Source organism: Atractosteus spatula, chromosome 3 (genome assembly GCF_055471065.1).
Source record: "Atractosteus spatula isolate fAtrSpa1 chromosome 3, fAtrSpa1.hap1, whole genome shotgun sequence".
NCBI classification, from domain to species: domain Eukaryota; kingdom Metazoa; phylum Chordata; class Actinopteri; order Semionotiformes; family Lepisosteidae; genus Atractosteus; species Atractosteus spatula.
This window is the reverse complement of record NC_142708.1, coordinates 14894615-14916356: the sequence shown is the minus strand read 5'-3', so window position 1 is coordinate 14916356 and position 21742 is coordinate 14894615. Positions and strand designations below refer to the sequence as shown.

Sequence of the window (21742 nt, the reverse complement as noted above, 5' to 3'; positions counted from 1 at the left end):
GTATTTATTTATGACCATGAGTTTCCTGTCCGGTTTCTTAAACATATTTTAAAAATCAAAATATTTTGGAGGCAGCATTCAAAAGAATCAGGAGATTTTTTCTAACTCTGCACATGATTAGTTTTATAGTTGTGAACTGAAACAATGTACTGTAGGTATTGTAAAAGGTTACTGTATATAAAGGCTATTGTAGCAGTATTACAATAAGTAACAATAAGTAAATAACTAACTTTTACAGACATGCTTCTGAAGATGAGTATGAAACAAAAATAAGTGGTTTGGTGTAGATCAAAAGTAGAACGTATAGTGTATACAGTATATACATAAAAATCCTGGATGTTCACTCTGTTACTTTTCTATTTTAAACTACCATAATGACAAACTTTTTAAGAACTAATACTTTTATTTTGTAGCCAACTATTCTCTTATGGGCAATCAGAAGTGGTTAGTCCAAACAACTTTACCAGAATTCTCTAATTTTATAGACTGAAACCATTTCAAAGACCACATTTATCAGTCTTGTTTTCCTCTCTCCATATAACCATCCAAAAACATTTCAAAGGGCTAAGGTTCATTGTACTCCATTAGAAAGATCTAACCTTAATTTGTTTTTACTTTGCAGCCAAGTTACTTAAAATTGGTGTTGTTATATGTTTGGTGTATCCATTATGATGAATATCAAACCCTTCTCCCATAAATTGTTACACCTGTTGGTGTTTCCTGTTGGTGTTGGTTTAAAACTGAACTACACATTTGTTTCCTGTTCTTTTCTGCAAAGATAATCTCAAAGCATGTTAGCTTCATTTCTGTAATATTCCAAAGGCTAAAAATAAATTAAACTAAACATTTATACAGGTTATATGACTAAATTAAACTGGCTAACTAAAACAGGCATAAAACTACATGGGTTTTAGCTAACTAAAAGAAAAAAATGATTTTAGTCAAATTTCAGTCACCTAGACTAAATTAAAAGTGCATGAATGATATGTGATTTGTGATCTAACAGACATTCTAGTTGACTTGACTAAGACTATGACTAAATAAAAAACTGAGACTAAATTAACACTGCAGCCATATTAGCCACTGATAGGGACAGTGCAAGTGTACTTGGTGAGTATGCTCAGTGTTCTTGTTTGTTGAATAATATAGCTGATTCACTTTGAGACAGAACAGAAGCATGGCTAGAGGTTAGCCATCCCCTAATTTCTCCTTTATGCAAATTTTCCTTCTAACATCTTCACCTTAACTCTTCCCCTTTCTTACACAAGTGGTCCCATGCTGCTAGAAGTGATAACTGGCTACCTTGCTGTTCACTTCCTTTATTGTCTCCTTCTTGTATGAGGTCAGCTCACTGAGGCCACTAAAGCTACTCAGCTTAGCCAACTACTCATCAGAACATACAGTAACGCTATCAGAACCTAGATTTGTGGCAAGAAAATCATTTGCATTGATTTGGCAATTCAGTGAACCTCCCCTGTAAAAACAGAGCTTCACTATGATGTTGAACTGAGCAGTTCCGCAATCGGTCTCTGAAGCCATCCATTCATCAGATTTAAAAATGTTTCTCAATACAAAAAAATATCAGCCTAAACAATCAAATCCATTCATAAAATTAATCTATTTCAATAATGTATCGTTTTAATGCAAATGCTCAATTAGCCAAAAGTCCAAAACATACAAATAATTGTTGATCTTGCATGAAGATTGTCCACTACAAAACTAACAAATCTATATATTTTCGTGAATCAAAAACTAAACATAAAGAAACACACATTTTTTAGTGCACAAGGACATGGTAATACCAGTAGCACTGTTGTAAAAGCTTCTTTACTTTTTGTTATGCATGTTGTTGTTTTGTCAAACAGAGTACAGTAGGTAGGTAGGTCCCTTTTCAGGCCATCAAGGCCCATGGGGAATGGGGGGTAAGGGCCATCCGACACTGGAGGTGGAGGTGATGTGGTCAGCATCACACTCCAGCCAGCCTATTACCCCCACTTGCCTCTACCTGGGATTGAACCGGGGACCTTACAGTCAGGAGCTAGACACCCTTGCCGTCTGAGCTCCCACGGCTCCGTCAAACAGAGTACATGCATTTATTTAGCAAAAAGTTAAGCTTGCACATGACCTGTAGCAATCCGGTTGCTTTTCACATGGGTGTCAGCTGCATTAGACACTGCGACACTCCACCCTCATTTCTTTTTTTGTCCTTGGTGACAAGCAATGTGTGCAGGTGTGTGCATATGTGTGCTTTCTTAGAGGAAGCGAGTGACTGTTCCAAAGCAAACATGCAAATGCCAACACTAAGGCAGACGCCACACTAATGCCCATGAACTAATATTTACAGTCCTAAGCAAGGCTTACTAAGCCTGGAGAATTAAGATGTAAATACCCAAAAAGTGCTGGGGCAAAAATATGTACAGTATTTATTCTATTTTCTCACAAGCATTTTGTAACATCTGAAACCAAACCCAGTGAGTGGGTACTAATTTTTAGGCAGGGTGACATATCCAAGACTTAAGCAACAGAACATTTGTATGGCAGTTTTATCAAGCACAAGCATTAAATTCCTATTCAGAAACGTTCTGTTTAAAACAAAAAGGGACAAATTTAGCTTCTTACTTGCTGTCGCATTTTGTCCTCTGCCGCTTGAATACGTTGATCCATCTCTTCTTCCATTTCGCTCAGCTGCATGGCAGCTTTATCTTGAGCTCTGTTGTGTCACAAAAAACCAAGGCTTACCATGCATGATACCTTGCTATAGCACAAAATGATCAGTATGGGCAAACTGAATTAAATCATCAACATAATCAACGTCAGTGCCAAGACCATCTAAAACATAAAAGAGGAGAAGCAGATATTGCCTTATTTATGTAGATCAGGTGGATAGCTGTGTCAGCATGCGTAGGCTGCAAAGGAACAAGTAATAGGTTTATTCCATGCTGAAAAGAGAAGAAAGAAAACACAACGTTTTGGCTGTGGAGCCTTCTTCAGGTGTCAACCTGATGGTGTAAACCTATTACTTGTTCCTTTGCCTTATTTATACGTACTTTCTAAAATTCAATTGTCTAAGCCATTCAGTCCAATTTCAAACACTAGACATACACTGTAATACAAAAATACAAGAATATAATTGCCAGGCTTATAATATTCTTCTGTTTTTTTGTAAGTAGAGATAGTTATTGGCTCTTGCTCCTTCCATGTAAAGCAAGATTACAACACGTTTGCGGCTGTATGCTGAGTCCATTGCTTACTGGTAACAATTTTCATAGCCACATCAACAAATCAATATTCAATAAATAAAAAAAACTTTGAATATAATATTTTTTCTTATTTGCAATCCAATTTGTTACTGCATTAACAAACCTGTCTCCTGTTCCTGTGTCCGACAGTATTTACTGAAATCTACCAACATTCTAACTTCTTCCTTTCCACTTTAAAAAGTTACTTTTTCGATTAATGTTGTATGTTGACCCTCATCTTGTGACGTCCTGCTGGTACATTTGAACAGCTGACCTCTCCAGCAGTTGATCTGAGCTAGGACATGCTAATATTGGCATGTCTGTCACTTGGATAAAACAACTTTTCATTTGACTATTCCAACACTTTCTAAGAATTAGGTCTGGAAAAAAGATACTTTGAATGAAAGCTGAGGAGTAACAGAATACCTCTTATATCTCTGGTGCATGTGATGTTGAGGAAGAGTCAGTCTGGCTGACTAGTGAATCAGAAAAGGGACTTTTTTGGTTTAACAGCTTTTATTAGTCTTAGTTAATGTTTAACAGAAACATTTTGTCTAAAGGAGAGCCCCAAAGTATTTCTTGTATAATATAATAATTACTATACTGTACATTCTATGACCATAAAAATGCTCAAGTTATTGGTTTTGTATAGTGTGCATGTTTGTGTCTGTGTGTTCTACATTGGACTGGCTCCCTGGAACAGGCTCAAGACCATAGACAACCGGAATTGGATAAGTGGTTATAGAAAGTATTGCAATTTGTTTTGGTTAGAATTAACTGACATTTAAAATGACCATTTTCCATCAAATGCTGCAATCTGGGGAAAAAAGATATAGTGCTAGCGTGACAGGGGAGTTATATAAAATAGTGAATATATGAATTAAACAATGTTCTTTAGTATAGTTACAGTTAGTATGATGATGATGACGATGATGATGAAAAGAACAAGCAGGGTGTCACAATAAAGGTCACAATGTAGGGGAATACTTTAAAAAATATCCTCTACCCAAGTAACTTGTAACTGTAATGAATCACATTTTTAAAGTAACTTTACCCAAAACACAATACAGTTTAAAAGCTATGTGAATCCATGTAAAAAAGACTGTAAGAATCCCTGTGAACAAGAAACTGCAGGTATTAAGGCTTGATTACATTTCTCTTTACAGAATCTCTCATGCACGTTTACCTTTTCACTGCAAGTGCTAGGTTTTCCATCTCTGAATTCTGAAGCCTGATTTCTCGGATGAAATTCATTATGACCCGTTCATACTGAGGTACCATCCTTGGCTCTGTGAGGTTGATGTTCTGGTACAAGGTGGCAACTTGCTCAGACCTGCAAGCAAGCATTATAAAAACATTTCATTAGTGAAAATTGTGCCTAATATATATTAAAAAAAGATCATTTCTTGGGCAGAATTTGTCACCTAGTAAGAAAAATAACTATCAACTAATGTACCGAAAGCTTAAATTAAGTTTTGTAAGAGCATGTCAGGGTTATTCTATATCAACTGTGTGACCAAAAACACTTTGAGACTCTCCTATGATAAAAGATGTTCTTGAAGAGCAATTCACTGTACCTTTATGTTACAATGCTTCTTTAATTAAACTGGAGTTAGTTAATAAAACTATATTATAACCAAACACTGGCTCACTTGTGTTGTAGAGACCTATATACTGTATGTAGGAAAGCAATGTTCTATCTCCTCCAGCTAAGACAGCAGAAAGATTTAAGTAGCCTTGTGCAGTACAAATATGTGCATTTAAAAGTTCACAATATACTAATTAGCATAGAACAAATTCACTTAGAAAGTGAGAGTTCAAAACACAGCTGTAAATATACACAGTAAAGGGACAATTATTTCATTACTATGAAAACTGTGCATTAACCAAGCTGTATTATTCTAGAGGATACAATGTTACCTAACTTCTGGAACGTCTTCATACGCTATCATATTCTTTTTGTAGGGTGGATAAGCAGATGTTAACAAAATTAGAATTTGGCCTTTTCCCAAACTTTTGTTTTAAACTCCTTTTTGAAAAATACAAACAATCCAAGGTAATGTCAGAGCTCTACTGAGAAAATTCTATAAATGGGTACCCTTTTTTGGAAGGATATGACAGTAGGTTCACAGACATATTAATTTTGAAATCAGACACCATATTCTGATGGTAAAAGATTGTATAAATTATTCATTAGTGCCAATTCACTCTGTGGCTTGTTTCAATCACTGTAGTGTGTTTTGTCAACTACTGCCGCTACTCCAAGATCAAACTGTGGATTAATAATGGGAGTCTTCCAGTGCTAGCTATGAAAAAAACACACTACTGATCTGGCCATGCTGGTCCTCTCTCAACCTCAGATCCTGGCTGAGGGCAAGGCAGTCCACTGTTTGAAGGTAGTTTATGGACCAATGCCTGAGTGAACTGTAAAGTGTGTGTACGCGAATCACCATTGCTGTAAGAAAAGAATGCAATGTGGAGAAAATAACAAAACTCATGGAACACCATCATTAACAGAGCTGGGCTGTGATACTACTACACTGTTTCCCATCATTCTGAAAAATAACTGGTTATATTTAACAGATCCATAACAAATTATGTTCATTGTAAAAAAGGTATAACAAAAATAGAATATTAAAAGCATCTCTACCAGTCCTCTATATTTGACATTCACAATAAAAAGTTATGGGGCATGTCTTTCCCAAAGTTCTAGTCAGGAACAAGACCTTTAAATATTTTGTTAGAGCATCCTACAAAAAGTACAACTACAAATGCAATCTCTGTCATTCTCTGCTTCACTAACCAAATACTAAAAATGTTCAGTTTAATATTAATCACAAAACATATGCTCAATCACTTCGGAAAAAAACCTGGCGTGCAAACCGTGAAAGACGTTGCAGTCTGAGCAGACATGGGAGAGATGACGCGCTACTGTACCGCGGTTTTTTCTTGGTCCACTCTATGCTGTGCATTTATATTACGTGATGTCTAGATAGGGAATATGACAAGTAAAACTAGAAAGATCACATGTCAATGCAGGGAAGGGTGCATGATCTTACCAAAATAGTACACTTTAAAAAGCCGTTACATGTAAATTATACGCTAATGGGTTCAGTGAAATACTTCAATTCTCACTGCACTGGTTATGGTTCTTTATACGCCAATACGCGCCAATACGATTTGTTCATGTACTGAACATCGAGTATATTAATAAAAAAGCAGTTACTTTCATGTTAACGTTCTTCTTGTTGACACGTAACGCTCAAAGTAACTTCTTAGACTGCAACTTCAAATTGAAATTAAAAACTAAAGCTTTCTAAAAGTGGTCACATAATTTTAGTAGATCCAGATAAATCAATGTAACAATAAAGAGAAACAATAACGCTCTGTTTTAAAATGTTATTTTAAAAAATATTTTCATTTATTCTAAAGAGCCGAGTCATTTTTTGTCAGTGAGCCAAACAACTGTACAGGAATCATTAACTTTCTTATTGGTAGTACCGGCTGAATACTGTACTACTAGATTACATCCTGCAGTCAGTAAATCAACGTGAAGAACCAGCATCACTTATCCGAAATAGCACCTACAGAGGTGCGTATTTCATTGATAGTCGTCTTTGTTATTTTTTTCACAGCCAGCAAGTGCTGAAAATGCCCATTGGATCGATTAATGAAAAAATAAAACAGTACTGTACAAACAGTACAGTAAACCCTTAAAAACTAAACGGGGTGGGGTACTATACTGTATGTACGGTACGGTCTTATAAGGGAGATGTGAGTTTCTTTTTAATAAGAAAGTGTCCAGCGTTCATTTACTGAGACAAAATAATTTATTACATTGTAATACAATGTGATTGTAGGCTAAATATGTCGTCAAAAACATTTATACTAGTTAAGATATGTGGAAAGGGCACTGTAAGACAATAAATGGATGTACGTTAATCAACAATTATGTCATATTAAAATACATTCCAAAATGAATGGCAATGTCTGGGCTTTTCGTAACACTTGCGCACCACTCATCTGTCGTTATTTACACAGGGTTAATTTATATTGTCTCATACGAGGCTAAATGTTTGGCTTATGAATGTCCCGTGTTGTTGTCCTTGGTTTCACACACATTCCATTTCACTAAATATTGGTTTGTATACCCTAATTAAAATGAACTATACTTTAGCATGCTCTGTCTTTTAACTGTCCATCATCCCTGCTTTGAATAAAATTAAGCTGAATATCCACGTTAAAGCTTCTTGTTTTTAAACTGGAAATATGAGTTTTAATTCCTGCTACAGTAAAGTCTTTCCAAATAGGAGATAAAAAATCTGCCCAATTATAATAATTTTTAAAAACTTATCTTTAAACTGTGTTAGTTCGTGCTATTGAGCCGGTATTGGTATTTAATATGCTTATTATGTTGCAATGCACACGTTGAGTCTTAAATACAATTGTAAAAGGGAAAGATATCCTACAAAGCCACTGTTGATCTCTAATGTTTTGACAAATAAAACCAAAATAAAAAACGCATAACAGTACAAAGCGTTAAGCGGATACAATATGGGTTTCGTATTTCACCTTGGAATAAATTTCGCCTGCTCCCCAAGTCTGTGATGAAATTCTTCCCAAGCTTGTCGGAAGTCACCGTTTTCACCCTCCATCTCTACAAAGTAGATGAGGTCGGATACTTCCTGAAATCCGTTAGTAAACTCTTCGAAGTTAATGGATCCGTCCCTGTCCACGTCTAGTTTTGCAAATATCGCCTCAATCTCAGATTGCTGGACTTGTAACTCTGAGCAAACCGAGAAAAACTCCTCTTTCTCAATTCTCCCCGAATTATTCACATCACAAGCGTGAAAAAGCAAGCGTAGTCTGTCCAGATCTTCTTCATCCTCCATCAGGAGAGAAATACGTCGTTAGGTATTATATAAAAACAGTATTATACTGTAGGTCCAAATATATCAAATAAAGAAAATTATTCCACAGAAAAAAAGGTCTCTACTATTTCCCAAGTACCGGATAAAAAACAGGATCTCCTATTAAAATCCAGACTTCGCTTTAAACGAAACAAAAATAAAAAATATAAATTTTGTAGGTATTCTCACAGCATCCTCCTTATTTTGAGTATTACAGATTCTACTACGCGGATCTCAAATCACCTTGCACGAAGGTAACTCGGTTCTTTTGTAAATGGGAGGAGTGCGTTTTGCTGACGTGAAACTCACCTAGTTTTGTTCTATTATTCACCTGTTAAACTTCTGAAGTGCACGGGGTAAAAGTAAACATTGGTTGGGCTCACTGCCACTTGTAACAGAATTAACCGTAATCCGACAGTCAAAAAAATGAAAATAAACTAAGCTACTCAGATTTCAATGAAGATGTACTGTATGAAACAAACGGAGTGTTTATTTAGATAATGAAAATGATATTTTATTTTTAATATAAGCTAATTCTAAGAAACGACCCTCGAAAATGATAGTTATAGAGTAAATAGCTTTAATGAAACATACTTCGAAGTTAAATTACTTGCACAATATTTTCCTGGCTGCCAATTACTGTATAGTTGACAGCGAGATTTAGGTTATGGGCAGAAGTGCCTCTACATAACATACTCCTGTTTTCCTGCAAATACTTCATTATCAATGAAAGCTCCACTATGGTATGCAAAGGTTCATGCAAAATGATTGTTCGTTTACCAAGTGTTTCAAGTCAAGAAGGACAAGAAAAACAAGCTTTTCAAGTCCTTGTTTTTTTTTCTCCCTGATGTATTAAAATGTGTACAGTATGCCTAGTGTACTAATATTACAGCTGAATATTCTTCAAATGACTCATACAATTGAAAACTCAACATATATTTACTTTATATGTACTGTACCTTCCAGAGAATATTGTAAAATGTGTCAGATGAATATTAATGAAGACAAGAAGCCTAAAAATATAATAAGATGTCTTAGAATGGTGAGCAGTGTGAGCCTGTGAGGTACAAAGTAACAGGATATATCAGTAGGTAAATATCTAAAGGTAGGTCATTAAAAATTACCATAAGTAGCTAGGAATTTCTTAGTTATAACCATTTGTTGTCAAAGAGAAAATATTTGTCTATTACAGCATTACCAAATTAGTTTTTTTAAACATTTACTCTTTAATTACTTCTGCAATATACTTTTCTCCAGCAGCTGAATTATTTAAAAGAAGAATGCTTTTAAAGTCTTATCTGCAAACTAGGAGTGACCTTATTTCATGGAAGAAAATACTTCTATGTTAATGGTAGTTACTCATTGACTCCTTGACTGTGGGCATTTTTCACCTTAATTTAAAGAAATATAATTAAATAGCTGAATGAAGCAAAAATTTGACTGACCCTTGCTGTGTTAACAGGTGAAAAAAATATTGAGATGTGATTTAAAACATAACATTCACTGGTAAAATGAATGTAATCTAAATAAATGTGTGATTAAAGGACAAAAGTTTAAGTAACAAAAGAATGACAGGATGAAATTTAAAAAACATATGTAAATAAATTTCCAGCAGATATGTCACTCTGCAATTCACAATTGGCAATCCACTGAAGCTAAGCAGATGCGAACCTGGCCTGTTCCTAGATGGGAGACCTCCTGGGAAAAACTGTGGTTGCTGCTGGAAGAGGTGTTAGTGGGGCCAGTAGGTGGTGTAAGCCCTGTACCAGGTGGAGGACACTTTACTGTAAATAGGTGCCATTCTTTGGATTAGAAGTACAACCAAGGTCCTGACTCTCTGTGGTCATTAAAAATCCCAGGATGTTTCGTGAGAAGAGTAGGGTTGTTACTCCGGTGCCCTGGCCAAATGTCCTTTGGCCTTTTCCAATAATATCCTAATAATCCCCATCTACTGTATGAATTGGCATCATCACTCTGTTCCCCCACACTGATAGCTAGTGTGTGTTGAGCGTACTGATGCACTATGGCTACTGTTGCATCATCCAGGTGGGTGCTGCACATTGGTGGAGGGGGAGCCCCTGTTATATACAGTAAATAAAATACTTTTATTATTTATTATATTTTATTATAAACCATACAATCCATATTGTATATCCATATCCATTTTGGTCAGCATGAATTACACAAATAATAAGACACATAGTGGTGATACATTTATAGCAGTATGTGTAGATGTTACTCTTCACAGTGATTTTGGTGTACTTCTTTGGTGTAGTGGGTTTTTCTTGGGAACCCTTTGGAAATGGACTTATTTACATAGTACCATCATTACGAAAAGCTTTAGATGGGATGTCAGTTGTATTTGAATAATTCAGTGATACAGCTGTGGCACGTGGCATTTAAGGGCCTCATTCGCAAAAGTGTATTAAATGAATGATGTATTAAATTACTGTTACCAGAAGGAAAAGACATGGACTTTTAAAGGTAATGACACTGTATGTAAGTGCTAGTAAGTATAATGTACAGAAATAAAACTGAGAACAGGAAACATTATGCTATACAAAATGTTGAGAGAATCAGGAATATACCACATGGCTCACACTGTTCTTTTAACAGAGATCATTATCCTAGAGGTTCACATATTTTTCCAGCATAGGCAGTGAATGCTTAAACATTGTGTTATTTATTATTATGACTTTGATGAAGATCATATCAAACTTCTTCTCACAACTGTACCGGACCAAGGTTCACATTAGTTGTTGACATTGGTAAACACAGACACCATATTTGTCCCATATGTTTTTCTATGAACTTAAGGTCTGGTGATACAGCGGTTTTGTGAGAGATTAATAACAAAAGCTTTGCTTACCACCTTTAAGAAAAGCATTATATAGGATGGGTTGTTAACCTTTTTCATGTGGAGGCCAGTATTGTTAGAACACTTTGAAATGTGCACAGATACGCCAGTGTCCACAAGCATGCTTAGTAAATCAATGGCAAACATATTTCCATAATTAAAGACTCAAATTAAAAAACATATTTATTACATTTAAAACATAAATGTGTATGTCAGTGTCACATCTATTTTTAAAACAAGAAACTAAGATTCAATAAAGGCTTTAACAAGGCTTTACTGTAAGCTATAATATAAGGCAACTATTTACAAATATTTAAGCTGTGACTAATAGGTATGGCAAGTGGTAATCACTGTATTTAAGTGATGTTCATATCCTTTTCTCACATTTTTACGACATTTAAATCTTCTTTAGGAATGATGTGTTGATTGAAAGATCATAATGCACTTCAATCCTCTGATTTACTTCCCTGATGCCCTTCACATTGTGTATGCCGTGACAGCCATAGAGGTGAAGCAGCTTCAGCCTGGCAAAAGAAATAGAAGTACTGTAGTTGAAGTAGGGAGCTGCGTCAGCATGTGTAGGCTGCAAAGGAACAGGTAACAGGTTTATTCCATGCTGAAAAGAAAAGAAAGGAAACACAATGTTCCGGTGTGAAGAAGGCTCCATAGTTGTGTTTCCTTTCTTTTCTTTTCAGCATGAAAGAAATAGAAGTGCTTTTTACAAAGTTTTACATTCAGGAGTGTGTGTGTTGGTGGTGGTTCCACTGGGAGGAGTGGCAGAGCTGGTCATTCCACTACAGTTCCCGCTTATGTCTTGTTTATTATTTTTTTACACCCAGTTCAGTAAAGATATTGTGGTACCATTTTAGATTCTTCACCTCATCCTTTGTGTCTCCTGGTTTAGGCTCAAACTTACCTTACTATAGCATGAGTTGGCTATGGATGGATAGGAAGACTAAGGAATTATGCAGATTCTAAGTTATGTATATTTAAATGCACTCTGAGTAGATGTACATATGTATACATTGTTGGGACATTCCCAGTACCAGTGATAATTTGGTTGAGTGCCTTTTTAATTGGGTGGGGTTAGTTAGTTATAGTTCATGTGGCTGTTCTCAAAACATTATCATGTGTCATTAGCTGGATAGCTGCAGGCTTAGGTGGTGTGGCAGCTAGCTGTATGCCCTCTAGTTGACATGTAAACACTGCAGCATTTGCTGCTGAAATACCCCAAGTACATGCTAATTATCCATCAATTGAAAAATACTGTACACAGGATTGCACTTCAAAATTGACAAACAGCTAATTAAATCTTAAAGGTTTTTGTTTTACCAGGTTTGCATTCGATTGAAATTGCTGTTCAATCTATGAACGTTTCTTTATATAGTTCTTTTATGTTGAGCCAGAGCAGTGACTCCTGCATTGACTCTATATACTGTACAAGGCTGAGCAAATAATCACATTTGTCACAGAAATTGTAAGTGTCTCTATTATGCTGATGAGTGGGTCATTTTTATGAAAGACTATCTTACTGTTACTAGCTTGGATATTGTGACTGATATCCATTCTATATTTAGCTAATCATTGTTTCTAACTTGATCTTTGCTGCATATAAGATGATCTGATTTAAATGTATAAACATTGAAAGTTATTTAAAAGTTCTTTTGAAACATTTTAAACAATTTAAACTTCTGTAAAAAAAAGAAGGAAAATGCACATATACATAAACGGTTGTTACCTTTTACAGTTTTTGCACAGTTTTTTAACAGCATCCTCAGAGACATCTTTGCAGAAACTAAGTTTCACACATTCCAGGCTTCTGTAACAGTAATTAGCCAGGAGGCACACACTGCAATGGATAAATATGAAATGAATATATGACTCAATGCTATGCTAACAAATAGTGACTCATACTGCATATATCTGAATCAAGCCTTAGCCTTGTACTGAATTCAGACAACCACTGTATTTGAGCCATAGCTCAAAGCGAAAGGGAACTGTTGATGATATTGATTATTAGCGTACAGATGACAGAGAGGTAAGCTTTGAATAATGTCGTAGGGAAGGGATCTAGGCAACAATCTACTGAAATCTACCCAACTCTTCACACATGTATCCAAATGTACCCAAATGTTCACCCATATACTCAAATGTTCTCAAATGTACAAAAATCCACCAAAATGTACCCAACTGTTCACAACTGTAAGCAAATATACTGTACCTGAATGTATCCAAATCTTCATAAATGTACAGTACCAAAATGTTACCAGTTGTAGCTTACTGTTCACAAATATGTCCAAATCACACACTGTACACAAATGTACCCCAAAGGTCCACAAATGTACCTAAATGTTCACAAAGATACCCAAATTTACCAGATGTTCACAAACGTACTCAGCTGTACCCAGATGTACATTTGGGTATATCTGTGAACATCTGGGGACAACTGGATACATTTTGGTACCTTTCTGAACATTTGGGTACACTGGCATACTTTTGAGAACGGGTACATTTTGGTAGATGTGGATACTGTACATTTCTGAATAGTTTGAGTACAACTGTACCCATGTGTTCACAAATGTACCCTGGTGTTCAGTAATGTACCCAATGGTTCAAACTATGTACCTAAAGGTACTTAAAGCTACCAAAATGTATCCAAAATATTCCTGAATGTACCCTAATGTTCACAAATGTATCAAAATGAAGCAAATGATACAAAAATGTTCACAAACATACCCAAATGTACTTGGGTACAACTTTCAGCATTCACTCTCTAAGCTGGAAAAAGGATGGGAACCTTTAGGATAATGATTTCTATTTAAGGGGGTAATTGGAATTGGGAGTTCCAATTAGGAGTTCCAATCAATGAGACATTCAGGTATGAACTTCAAGTGCCCTGCCCTATAAAAAAACACAGTCTGCTCTTCACTGTCAGGACAGCATCCTTCAGCTGGTGGTTGCCCTAGGAAACTGTTACAGTCTCACAAGGGCTCATGGTTCTCCAGGGTTTGCTGCCCTGAACAGATCCCCTTTTCGTGATCCATGTTAATTAGCAATTTCCTTTCTATTTAAAGGCGAGGAGCTGCTTTGATTTTTCATTTCACCCTGGGTTTTCCTCACTGGCAGATAGCATTTTGCTCTGCTTGACAATTTTGGTTTCAAGCCAGCACTTCACTCTGCACAGCAGTCTCTCCAGCGTCAAGCCTGCCCTTCAAATCCATCAGGGTCCATTCCCAGGAGGCTTGCCATTCAGTTTCTCCCATACCCAAGGCTCCCTGTCACCGACCGGTGGACAGTTTTTGGCAGCAATTTCGGTTTTAATACAGCACTTCGCACTGTGCAGCAGCTTCAGCTCTAAGCTCTAAGCTCAGCATCACTGGTGCAGTAGCCTCCGCTCCAACATCGCCCGGCACACCATCCTTAGCTCCTTGCCTGCTCTCCATATTGCCTGAAGCAGGAGTCCTGGATTCAAGGCCACACTCCATTCTGCCCTTATTCTTTTCACTGGTCACCGCATTGACCTTCAAGCTTGCTGACCTGCACCCCTGGATCTCCTGAGGGCTGCCCTTCAGAGCCCGTTTGGATCCCTTTTCAGGGGTCTCACTATTCGATTTCTCCGTACTCAAGACTCCCTTTATTTGACCGACGGGATGTTTTTATCAGCCTCTCTTCACCAGGGATGCAGTTATCCAGCTTTTCCTGGGACCATTGCTCCTCCACATTTGTTTTCTTTCCCAATACTGACTGACCTAGGCTGATTAAGCCCTGCCAACCAGTAATCAATTATTTCATTATCGCCTATCACTTTTCACTCTCCGATCTCTCACGCTTGGGACCTGACAAATCACCACCTGTGCTGCTGTATCCAGCTGAGATGTTACATTCACTACACAGATTTGTTGAAGTGAAACATGCACCAGAACAAAAGAGTTTTATTCAGAGGACTTTAGAAGAAGAGTTGTCAATGCTCATGAGGCTGGAAAGAGTACAAAAGAATTTAGGCCTCCAGCAATGCACAGTCAGATAGTGTACAAATGAAAGAAGTTCAGTTCCATTACTACTCCCCTTGGGGTGGTCATCCAACAAAAAAACACTGCAGAGTGAGCTGTACAATGCACAAGGAGGGTAACAGCTAAAGATATGCTGTCGTCTCTTGCAATGGCTAATAACTGTGCACATGAGTCCATGAGAAACGCTGAACAAGAGTGGTGTGCACTGGGCATACAAAACCACTGCTCTCCAAAAAAAAAACATTGCAGCCTTTCTTAAGTTTGCCAAAGACCACCTGGATGTTCCACAATGCTACCTGAACAGCCTTCCATGGACAGATGAGAAAAAGTGGAACTTTTTGGCAGAAATACACAACATTATGTTTGGAGGAAAAACAATCACTGCATACCAACACAAAAACCTGGTCCCAGCTATGAAGCATTTGATACATTAAACAGTGGAGGAAGCATCATGGTTTCAGGCTGCTTTGCCACCACAGAGTTCGGATGGCCTACAATCACTAAGGGAACAATGATTTCCAAATTACTGTACATCAGCAAATTCTACTGGAAAATGTCAGGGTATCTACCTGTGATCTGAAGCTTAATAGAAGCATGACAATGATCCTATACACTGGAGTAAATCTACAACAAAATGGCTTTAACAGAGAAAATGTTGCATTTTGTAATGGCCAAGTCAGAGTCCTGACCCTAACCCCATTGAAAGGCTGCGACATGACCTGAAGCAAGCCGTTCATGCAAGACATCCCAAACATATTAATGGATTGGCCAAAATACCCCCAAACCAATGTGCAGGACTAATCAGCAGCTACAGGAAACTTTTGGTTAAGGTCATTGATGCTAAAGGGGGTTCCACCAGTTACTAAATCTAAAAGTTGACATATTGTTTCCAGCATAGACAGTGAATGTTTAAACAATGTGTTCAATATAGACATTTAAAATCACCGTAAATAAAATCACAATAAAAGATGGAACCATGTATAGATATTAATAACATTATTTCAGTAGTTTCAGACAACCCAAGTATAATGCAAAAGTTGTTTAGAATGTTTTTATTGTAACTAAAGACTAAAGGTTTAGTGGTAACACCTGGCTATACGAATGACCCACCCAGGTAAGCTGCATGGGCAGTGGAATAAAGATGGTGGAGAGTTGCAGTAGTCACAGGGGAGAAGAATCTGGTTCACATTTATAGTGATGTGATTATAGGTGAAAATAGCAGAATAGCAGAGTTTCTACTTTATGAACTTCATTTAATTACTGAAAATATGAAAGAGTTGGAAATGAGCTGTTACTATGGTGAAATAAAGCCCACAGTGTAGTGTTCTAATGTGCTACAATTTAGGAAATATAGTTGGAACTGGATGGAAACAGGTCCTTCCTTGGTTGTTCTCAAAGAGGTATTTTAATTAGTATGTCTTATCCTGTGTATGAAGCTGAATAAATGACACTGTGATGAAAGAGTGCCCTCTTATTAACTCTGCATGCTGTAATCAAAAACCATACTCTCTGCCAACAATTTGTAAAGTACAACTAAATATTTTATAAATATTGTACAAAATTTTGAAAGGATAATATTTTAAAATGTTTAGTAAGACATTTCTGGCCCTCCACATTTTTTTTGAGTAATTAGTGAGCCAAGAATAAAATGCTAAGTGTATTAATTTTTTGTCTCAGACACCTTTCAACTTTAAAACAAGGGAGGATGTTGCAAAGAAACAATGGTAATGGGATGCCACTGTTAAAATCACAGCTTTGTTATTTTAAAGCCACCTCAGCCACCTAGCAGCTGAGGAGGTGACCAGTAAACCGTCTCTTACCCCCTCTTGCCGGTCCCAGTTGAACTGAGGTCCAGGTACTGTAGATGGCGACAGGTCAGAGCTATTGCTTGCACTCCTGTGTCAGTAACTTTCCTGCAGCCACTAACATCAAAATACCTGTCACAGAACAAAGGGAGTGATTTAAGCATCCCAGCTAGAAAATTGCATTCCTATGGAATTACCATTATTTTATGTCATTACTGTAAATGCAATACTAATTTGAGAAATTTGACTTTCTCATTCTGGTCACTGTATGCTTCAACATTGTGTCAGTCGGGGGATTTGGGAACTTGAAAATGAAACAGAAACTTTTTATATTTATATTAATAGATGAGTAATGAGAGCTTTATGGTAAAGATTTAATTTAGAGAATACTATGAAGCAATCCTTCTCCAGAAAAACAATGTCAAGAGCATGAATCAGTATAAACAATTTCTAGTGAATAAATTCACTATAGAACTTGCAACAATTTATGTTTTGCCATTGTTTTTGGCAGAACTTTTATCAGTTTCCTTCTTATATGTAATCAATTCTGTCACACAAATGTAGCACTATATAATTGATCTGTTTATATAGTTGAATGCAGTAATCTCCTAAGAACATATTTATGCTAGTTATGCTGTTTTCTTTTTTATTCTAATGTCCAGCTTATCCCATCACGTTCCATGGGAAATGCAAAGTTCAGGAGGCAATAAGACTAGCACATTTATACCTAATATTTCTCTAACTGGTATAATTAGTGGTTGTTGTCATCCAGAACTAGAACAGCTTCGACAAAATTATCTTATTGTGTATACTGACAGTGATGAAAGCATGATTTTGAATTAGTAGTACTGTAAATGCTTAATTAAACCAATTGAAACATTACCTGAATGACCCCCTCTTATTTGTAAGACTTTTAGATCTTTAAATTCTTATGTTATTATTGGCACAATACACTGTCATTTTTATTTAGTAATTTTTTAATTGTTATAAATATTATTAAACTATTTTAAAAATATTTTTTTTTCCAAATGTATAGTAAGTGAAATGCAGGTTTGTAGTAAATGTAGTACCTCTGTAGAATGTAGAAAACTGTACCTCTACATTTTTTGTAAACTTAAATCACATGGTGTAAATACTTATTTATTTAATTCTGAAGCTGTCTGCTTGATGATACTTCAATCCTATACAGAGGTTTGTATCTTACCGAATGGTGGGCAGATAGGTGCTAACCTCCACCAAGCTCACATCTGTGACGCAGGGACAGGAGCTAAGAGTTAAGCTATCCAATTTAGAGCAATGCTTTACAATGCAATGGACAATCCTGTCTTGTACCTGTAGTAGAAAACAGAGCATATAGTATTTTAAAATTAATTATATAGTACAATTTTAATTAATTTGCAGACTACAAATGGAAAGCTAGGATTCTAGAGTTTATTTTCTGTATAGTTTATGGATTTCTATCTGACTCTTTTATTCCATTTTGACATTTATTTTCCCAAATACTACCAGATTTGACATACAGTATTTAGTAACTGATGTCCTCTATCCTGCAAAGAGGACAGATCATCAAGACAGATTGTTCTATTTGGAAAGGAATCAAACCAAGCAAAAATTCTATTAAACATTCCTTAATAATTCTGAAAGGCAAACACTTACCACATTAATACCTGTTACATTTATTGAAGTCAGATGTTTGAAACAGGGAATCATGTGAGTCAAACAGACATCTGTAATCTTTGGGATTTGACCAATATTCAAAACCCTCAGATTAGGACATTCATCAGCCAAAGAACTCATAGACTTAGCACTGAGGGCATGGCATCCAAAAGCCTCTAACCTGTTGAGACTGGGGAATAATACACATTTGTAATGCGTTTTCTTTCACGTAAAGTCCAATATAGAAAGTATACTGTACAATACAAAATAGTCTCTCTTTTCAAAATAATTTAAAACTAATTTTCTAGAGAAGAAGACATGACTTGTGTATTGCTTGTGCAATACTATAGTAAACACTGCAGTTAAGTGTATACACTAATATTTTTTTTTAGCAAATTTAGTATTTGTTTTCCTTAATTACATTAAGGTGCTTACCAAGAACTTGTTACCTGACAAGAACTTGCCAAATATCTTTTATTAAAATGCAGTTAACTGTCTCCTAAATGCCTCAAATAGAAAAGACCCAGAGTGTAGGCAGACCTGGCAGGTTATGCCATTAGCTAGCTGCAACCAGTCAAGTTGATTGACATTTGATTGCAAATAAAGGATAAAAAGAAGAAAAACCAGCAGTATGAATGAAAAAAACCTTAATCGTGTAAATATGCCTTATTCTGTTCATATAATATAATTAAATGATTATTGTACTGTATATACAACAAATACAAACAAAAAATACAAAAAATAAGTAAAAATTAGTAAGCAAAAATAATGCCTGTTTTTTTTTCTTGTGTTGTTTTAATTTAATTCTATTACAGTATGTTTTATGTTTTACATTGTAATAGATTAAAAACCTTGTGATTAAAATCTTATGATTATTGGTGTTCCTGTAAGAAAATAAAAGATTTGGAAATATTCATGTACCCTGAAGTACCTTTTATTATCCTTAATTATTCATCTACTGTAAATACATACTGATAAGAAACAAAAGGTTAATCCCATGCTGAAAAGCTGAAAAGTAAAAGGAAAACAGAAAAAAATAAATTTCAGCTGTGCAGTATTCTTCGGGTGTTGTCTTTTTACTTTATTAATTAATATCTACCTGTTCCTCTGCAATTTTCAAACTGACACAGCTAAATAAAACCATACCTCTTTCCATGTCGTTTAACAAGACCCTTAAGAGCATCATCTGTCATTTGGCATCCATTAATGGAGAGACTTTGTAGCCTGAAAATGTTACAGTTATACTCATTTAAATTATTGAATTTTATTAAATGTACTTTATCATTGTAACATGTTACCCATTGAAATATGAATTTAAATATTACATTGGAAAAACTAGCTGACATATGTTTTTTAAAAATGTTATACAGGAACCTTTGTAAAATGTCCACAGCACATAAAATACAATAGATAATCAAATTGGATTTATTTATAACTCATAGATAATAATCCATAAAATGACCCATTAAGTTAATCAATAACAAATTATTATTTATAATTATGACTTTTGCTAAGAAGCTCACACTAGTGTTAAATAATAAAATGGTTAAATAAAAAAACAATCAATAAAATTACACAATAGGTCAGTTTTAACGTGCAAGTTCAGGACAAAAAGACTTAACTGAAAAGGCATAATTCTCTTAAAACAAAAAATCCTTAATGTAATATGTTATGCATAAAATTTTGTTAAGTACTGTATCACATTGTTAATTTTTCATACTTTATATACTGTAATGTATGTAATTTTACATTTCAGATGTGACTTCAAGATACTGAAAATTCGTGAGAATTCAGGAAACAGATCAGAGGTTTATACACTCTGTCTAAATATACACACAATCCTAACAAGCTTTTTACAGTATTTTTATGTGTGTGAAGAACAGTCGTGTCTTTTCAATAAAGACATTTCATAGCAAACAGATAAGGGTTACACAATGCACTATTTAGTAATGCACTACATTAGTAAAAATGGCCTTAAAGAAAAAGCAGCGAAGATCTGAAAAATGCAGAGTCATGCACTACCACATGCTGCAAGAATTATTATTATATACAGTATGTTTCGGTACTCTATGCAGTACATACCTATTACAGGAATTCACAAGAGACAGGACGCCCATATCTGTGGCTCCTGTCCAGCTGATGTCAACTGATGTCAGCTGAATGCAGTGTGCAGTGCAATGGAGCAGCACAGAATCTCCACTTAGTCTAGGTCCATTGCAGCTTGTGACACTGAGCTCCTGCAGTCCCCCCAGACAGAAACATTACATTGCATGGTGTATAAAACAACATCATCTTGGACTGAAGAACTGAAAAAGCAGCTGTTCAAAGAACCCTCTGGGAAACAAAATGTCAGAGGCTTCACGAGAAGCACATATTAACCACATATTTAAAAAGTCCAGAAGCAGCAGTTTTTTTTTGTTACATTAAAAAAAGGCATTCGAAAATAAATTTACATATTTATTTTAAAACAATCAAAATCTTTAATATATAGCCAAATATTCCATTAAAGAATATTGAAAACATATATATAATCTTGGGCTGCAAGGAGGTGCAGTGGTTGGCATTGTTAACTCGTAGCGCTAGGGCCCTGGGTTCAATTCCAGACCTCGGGTGCTATCTGTGTGGACTTAGTATATTTTCTCTGTGATTGCACTTGTTTCCTCTGGGTTTTCTGGATTCCTCACTCAATCAAAAAACATTATGGTAGGTTAAATGGCTTCTGGAAAAATTATGCCTAGATGTGAGTGTGTCTGTGTGTGCCCCGTGATGGATTGGCAACCACAGTGTATCTTGCCTTGCGCCCACTGCTTGCCAAGATAGGCTCTGGCTCACCCGCAACCCTGTATGGCACGAAGAGGTTAGAAGATGGATGTACTGTATGGGTGGCTGTAAACAATTACAAGTTGTTGACATACAGCATTGAAAATTAATTCTTACAAGTAATCACAAAGATTATCCTATTTTTACTAGTAGGCCCAATCAATGAGTGGTTGAATGATTGATTTTCAGTGTACTGTATATATTTTCTGCAAATTTACTGGCTTCTCACCCAGGGTGTATCCTGCCTTGCGGCTGTTGCTGGCCACGATAGCCTCCAGCTCCCCCACAATCTCTTGGATAAAGTCATTACAAAATAAATGGATGTATTTTTTATTTAAAAAGTATTTTACTTAAGTTTTATTACTATTCATTTTGTGTAATACATATTTTTCACATTATCAGATGTTCTGCCTTCAATGTAGGGTAGTAATTAATCATTTATACT

At 35.8% G+C, this 21742-nt stretch overlaps 1 protein-coding gene across 1 annotated transcript in view; it reads right to left on the bottom strand.

The window, feature by feature from the left end:
- rasef (RAS and EF-hand domain containing) overlaps nt 1-21742 on the bottom strand; it is a 60463-nt gene that overhangs the window by 15737 nt on the left and 22984 nt on the right. Inside the window, exons 9-15 of the mRNA XM_088910626.1 lie at nt 20560-20714; nt 19624-19701; nt 18478-18667; nt 18026-18153; nt 16837-16953; nt 4426-4572; nt 2620-2710 (exon numbers count right to left, since the gene is read on the bottom strand). Coding sequence (XP_088766752.1) covers nt 2620-2710; nt 4426-4572; nt 16837-16953; nt 18026-18153; nt 18478-18667; nt 19624-19701; nt 20560-20714 — 906 coding nt within the window. The remainder of the gene's footprint in view (nt 1-2619; nt 2711-4425; nt 4573-16836; nt 16954-18025; nt 18154-18477; nt 18668-19623; nt 19702-20559; nt 20715-21742) is intronic.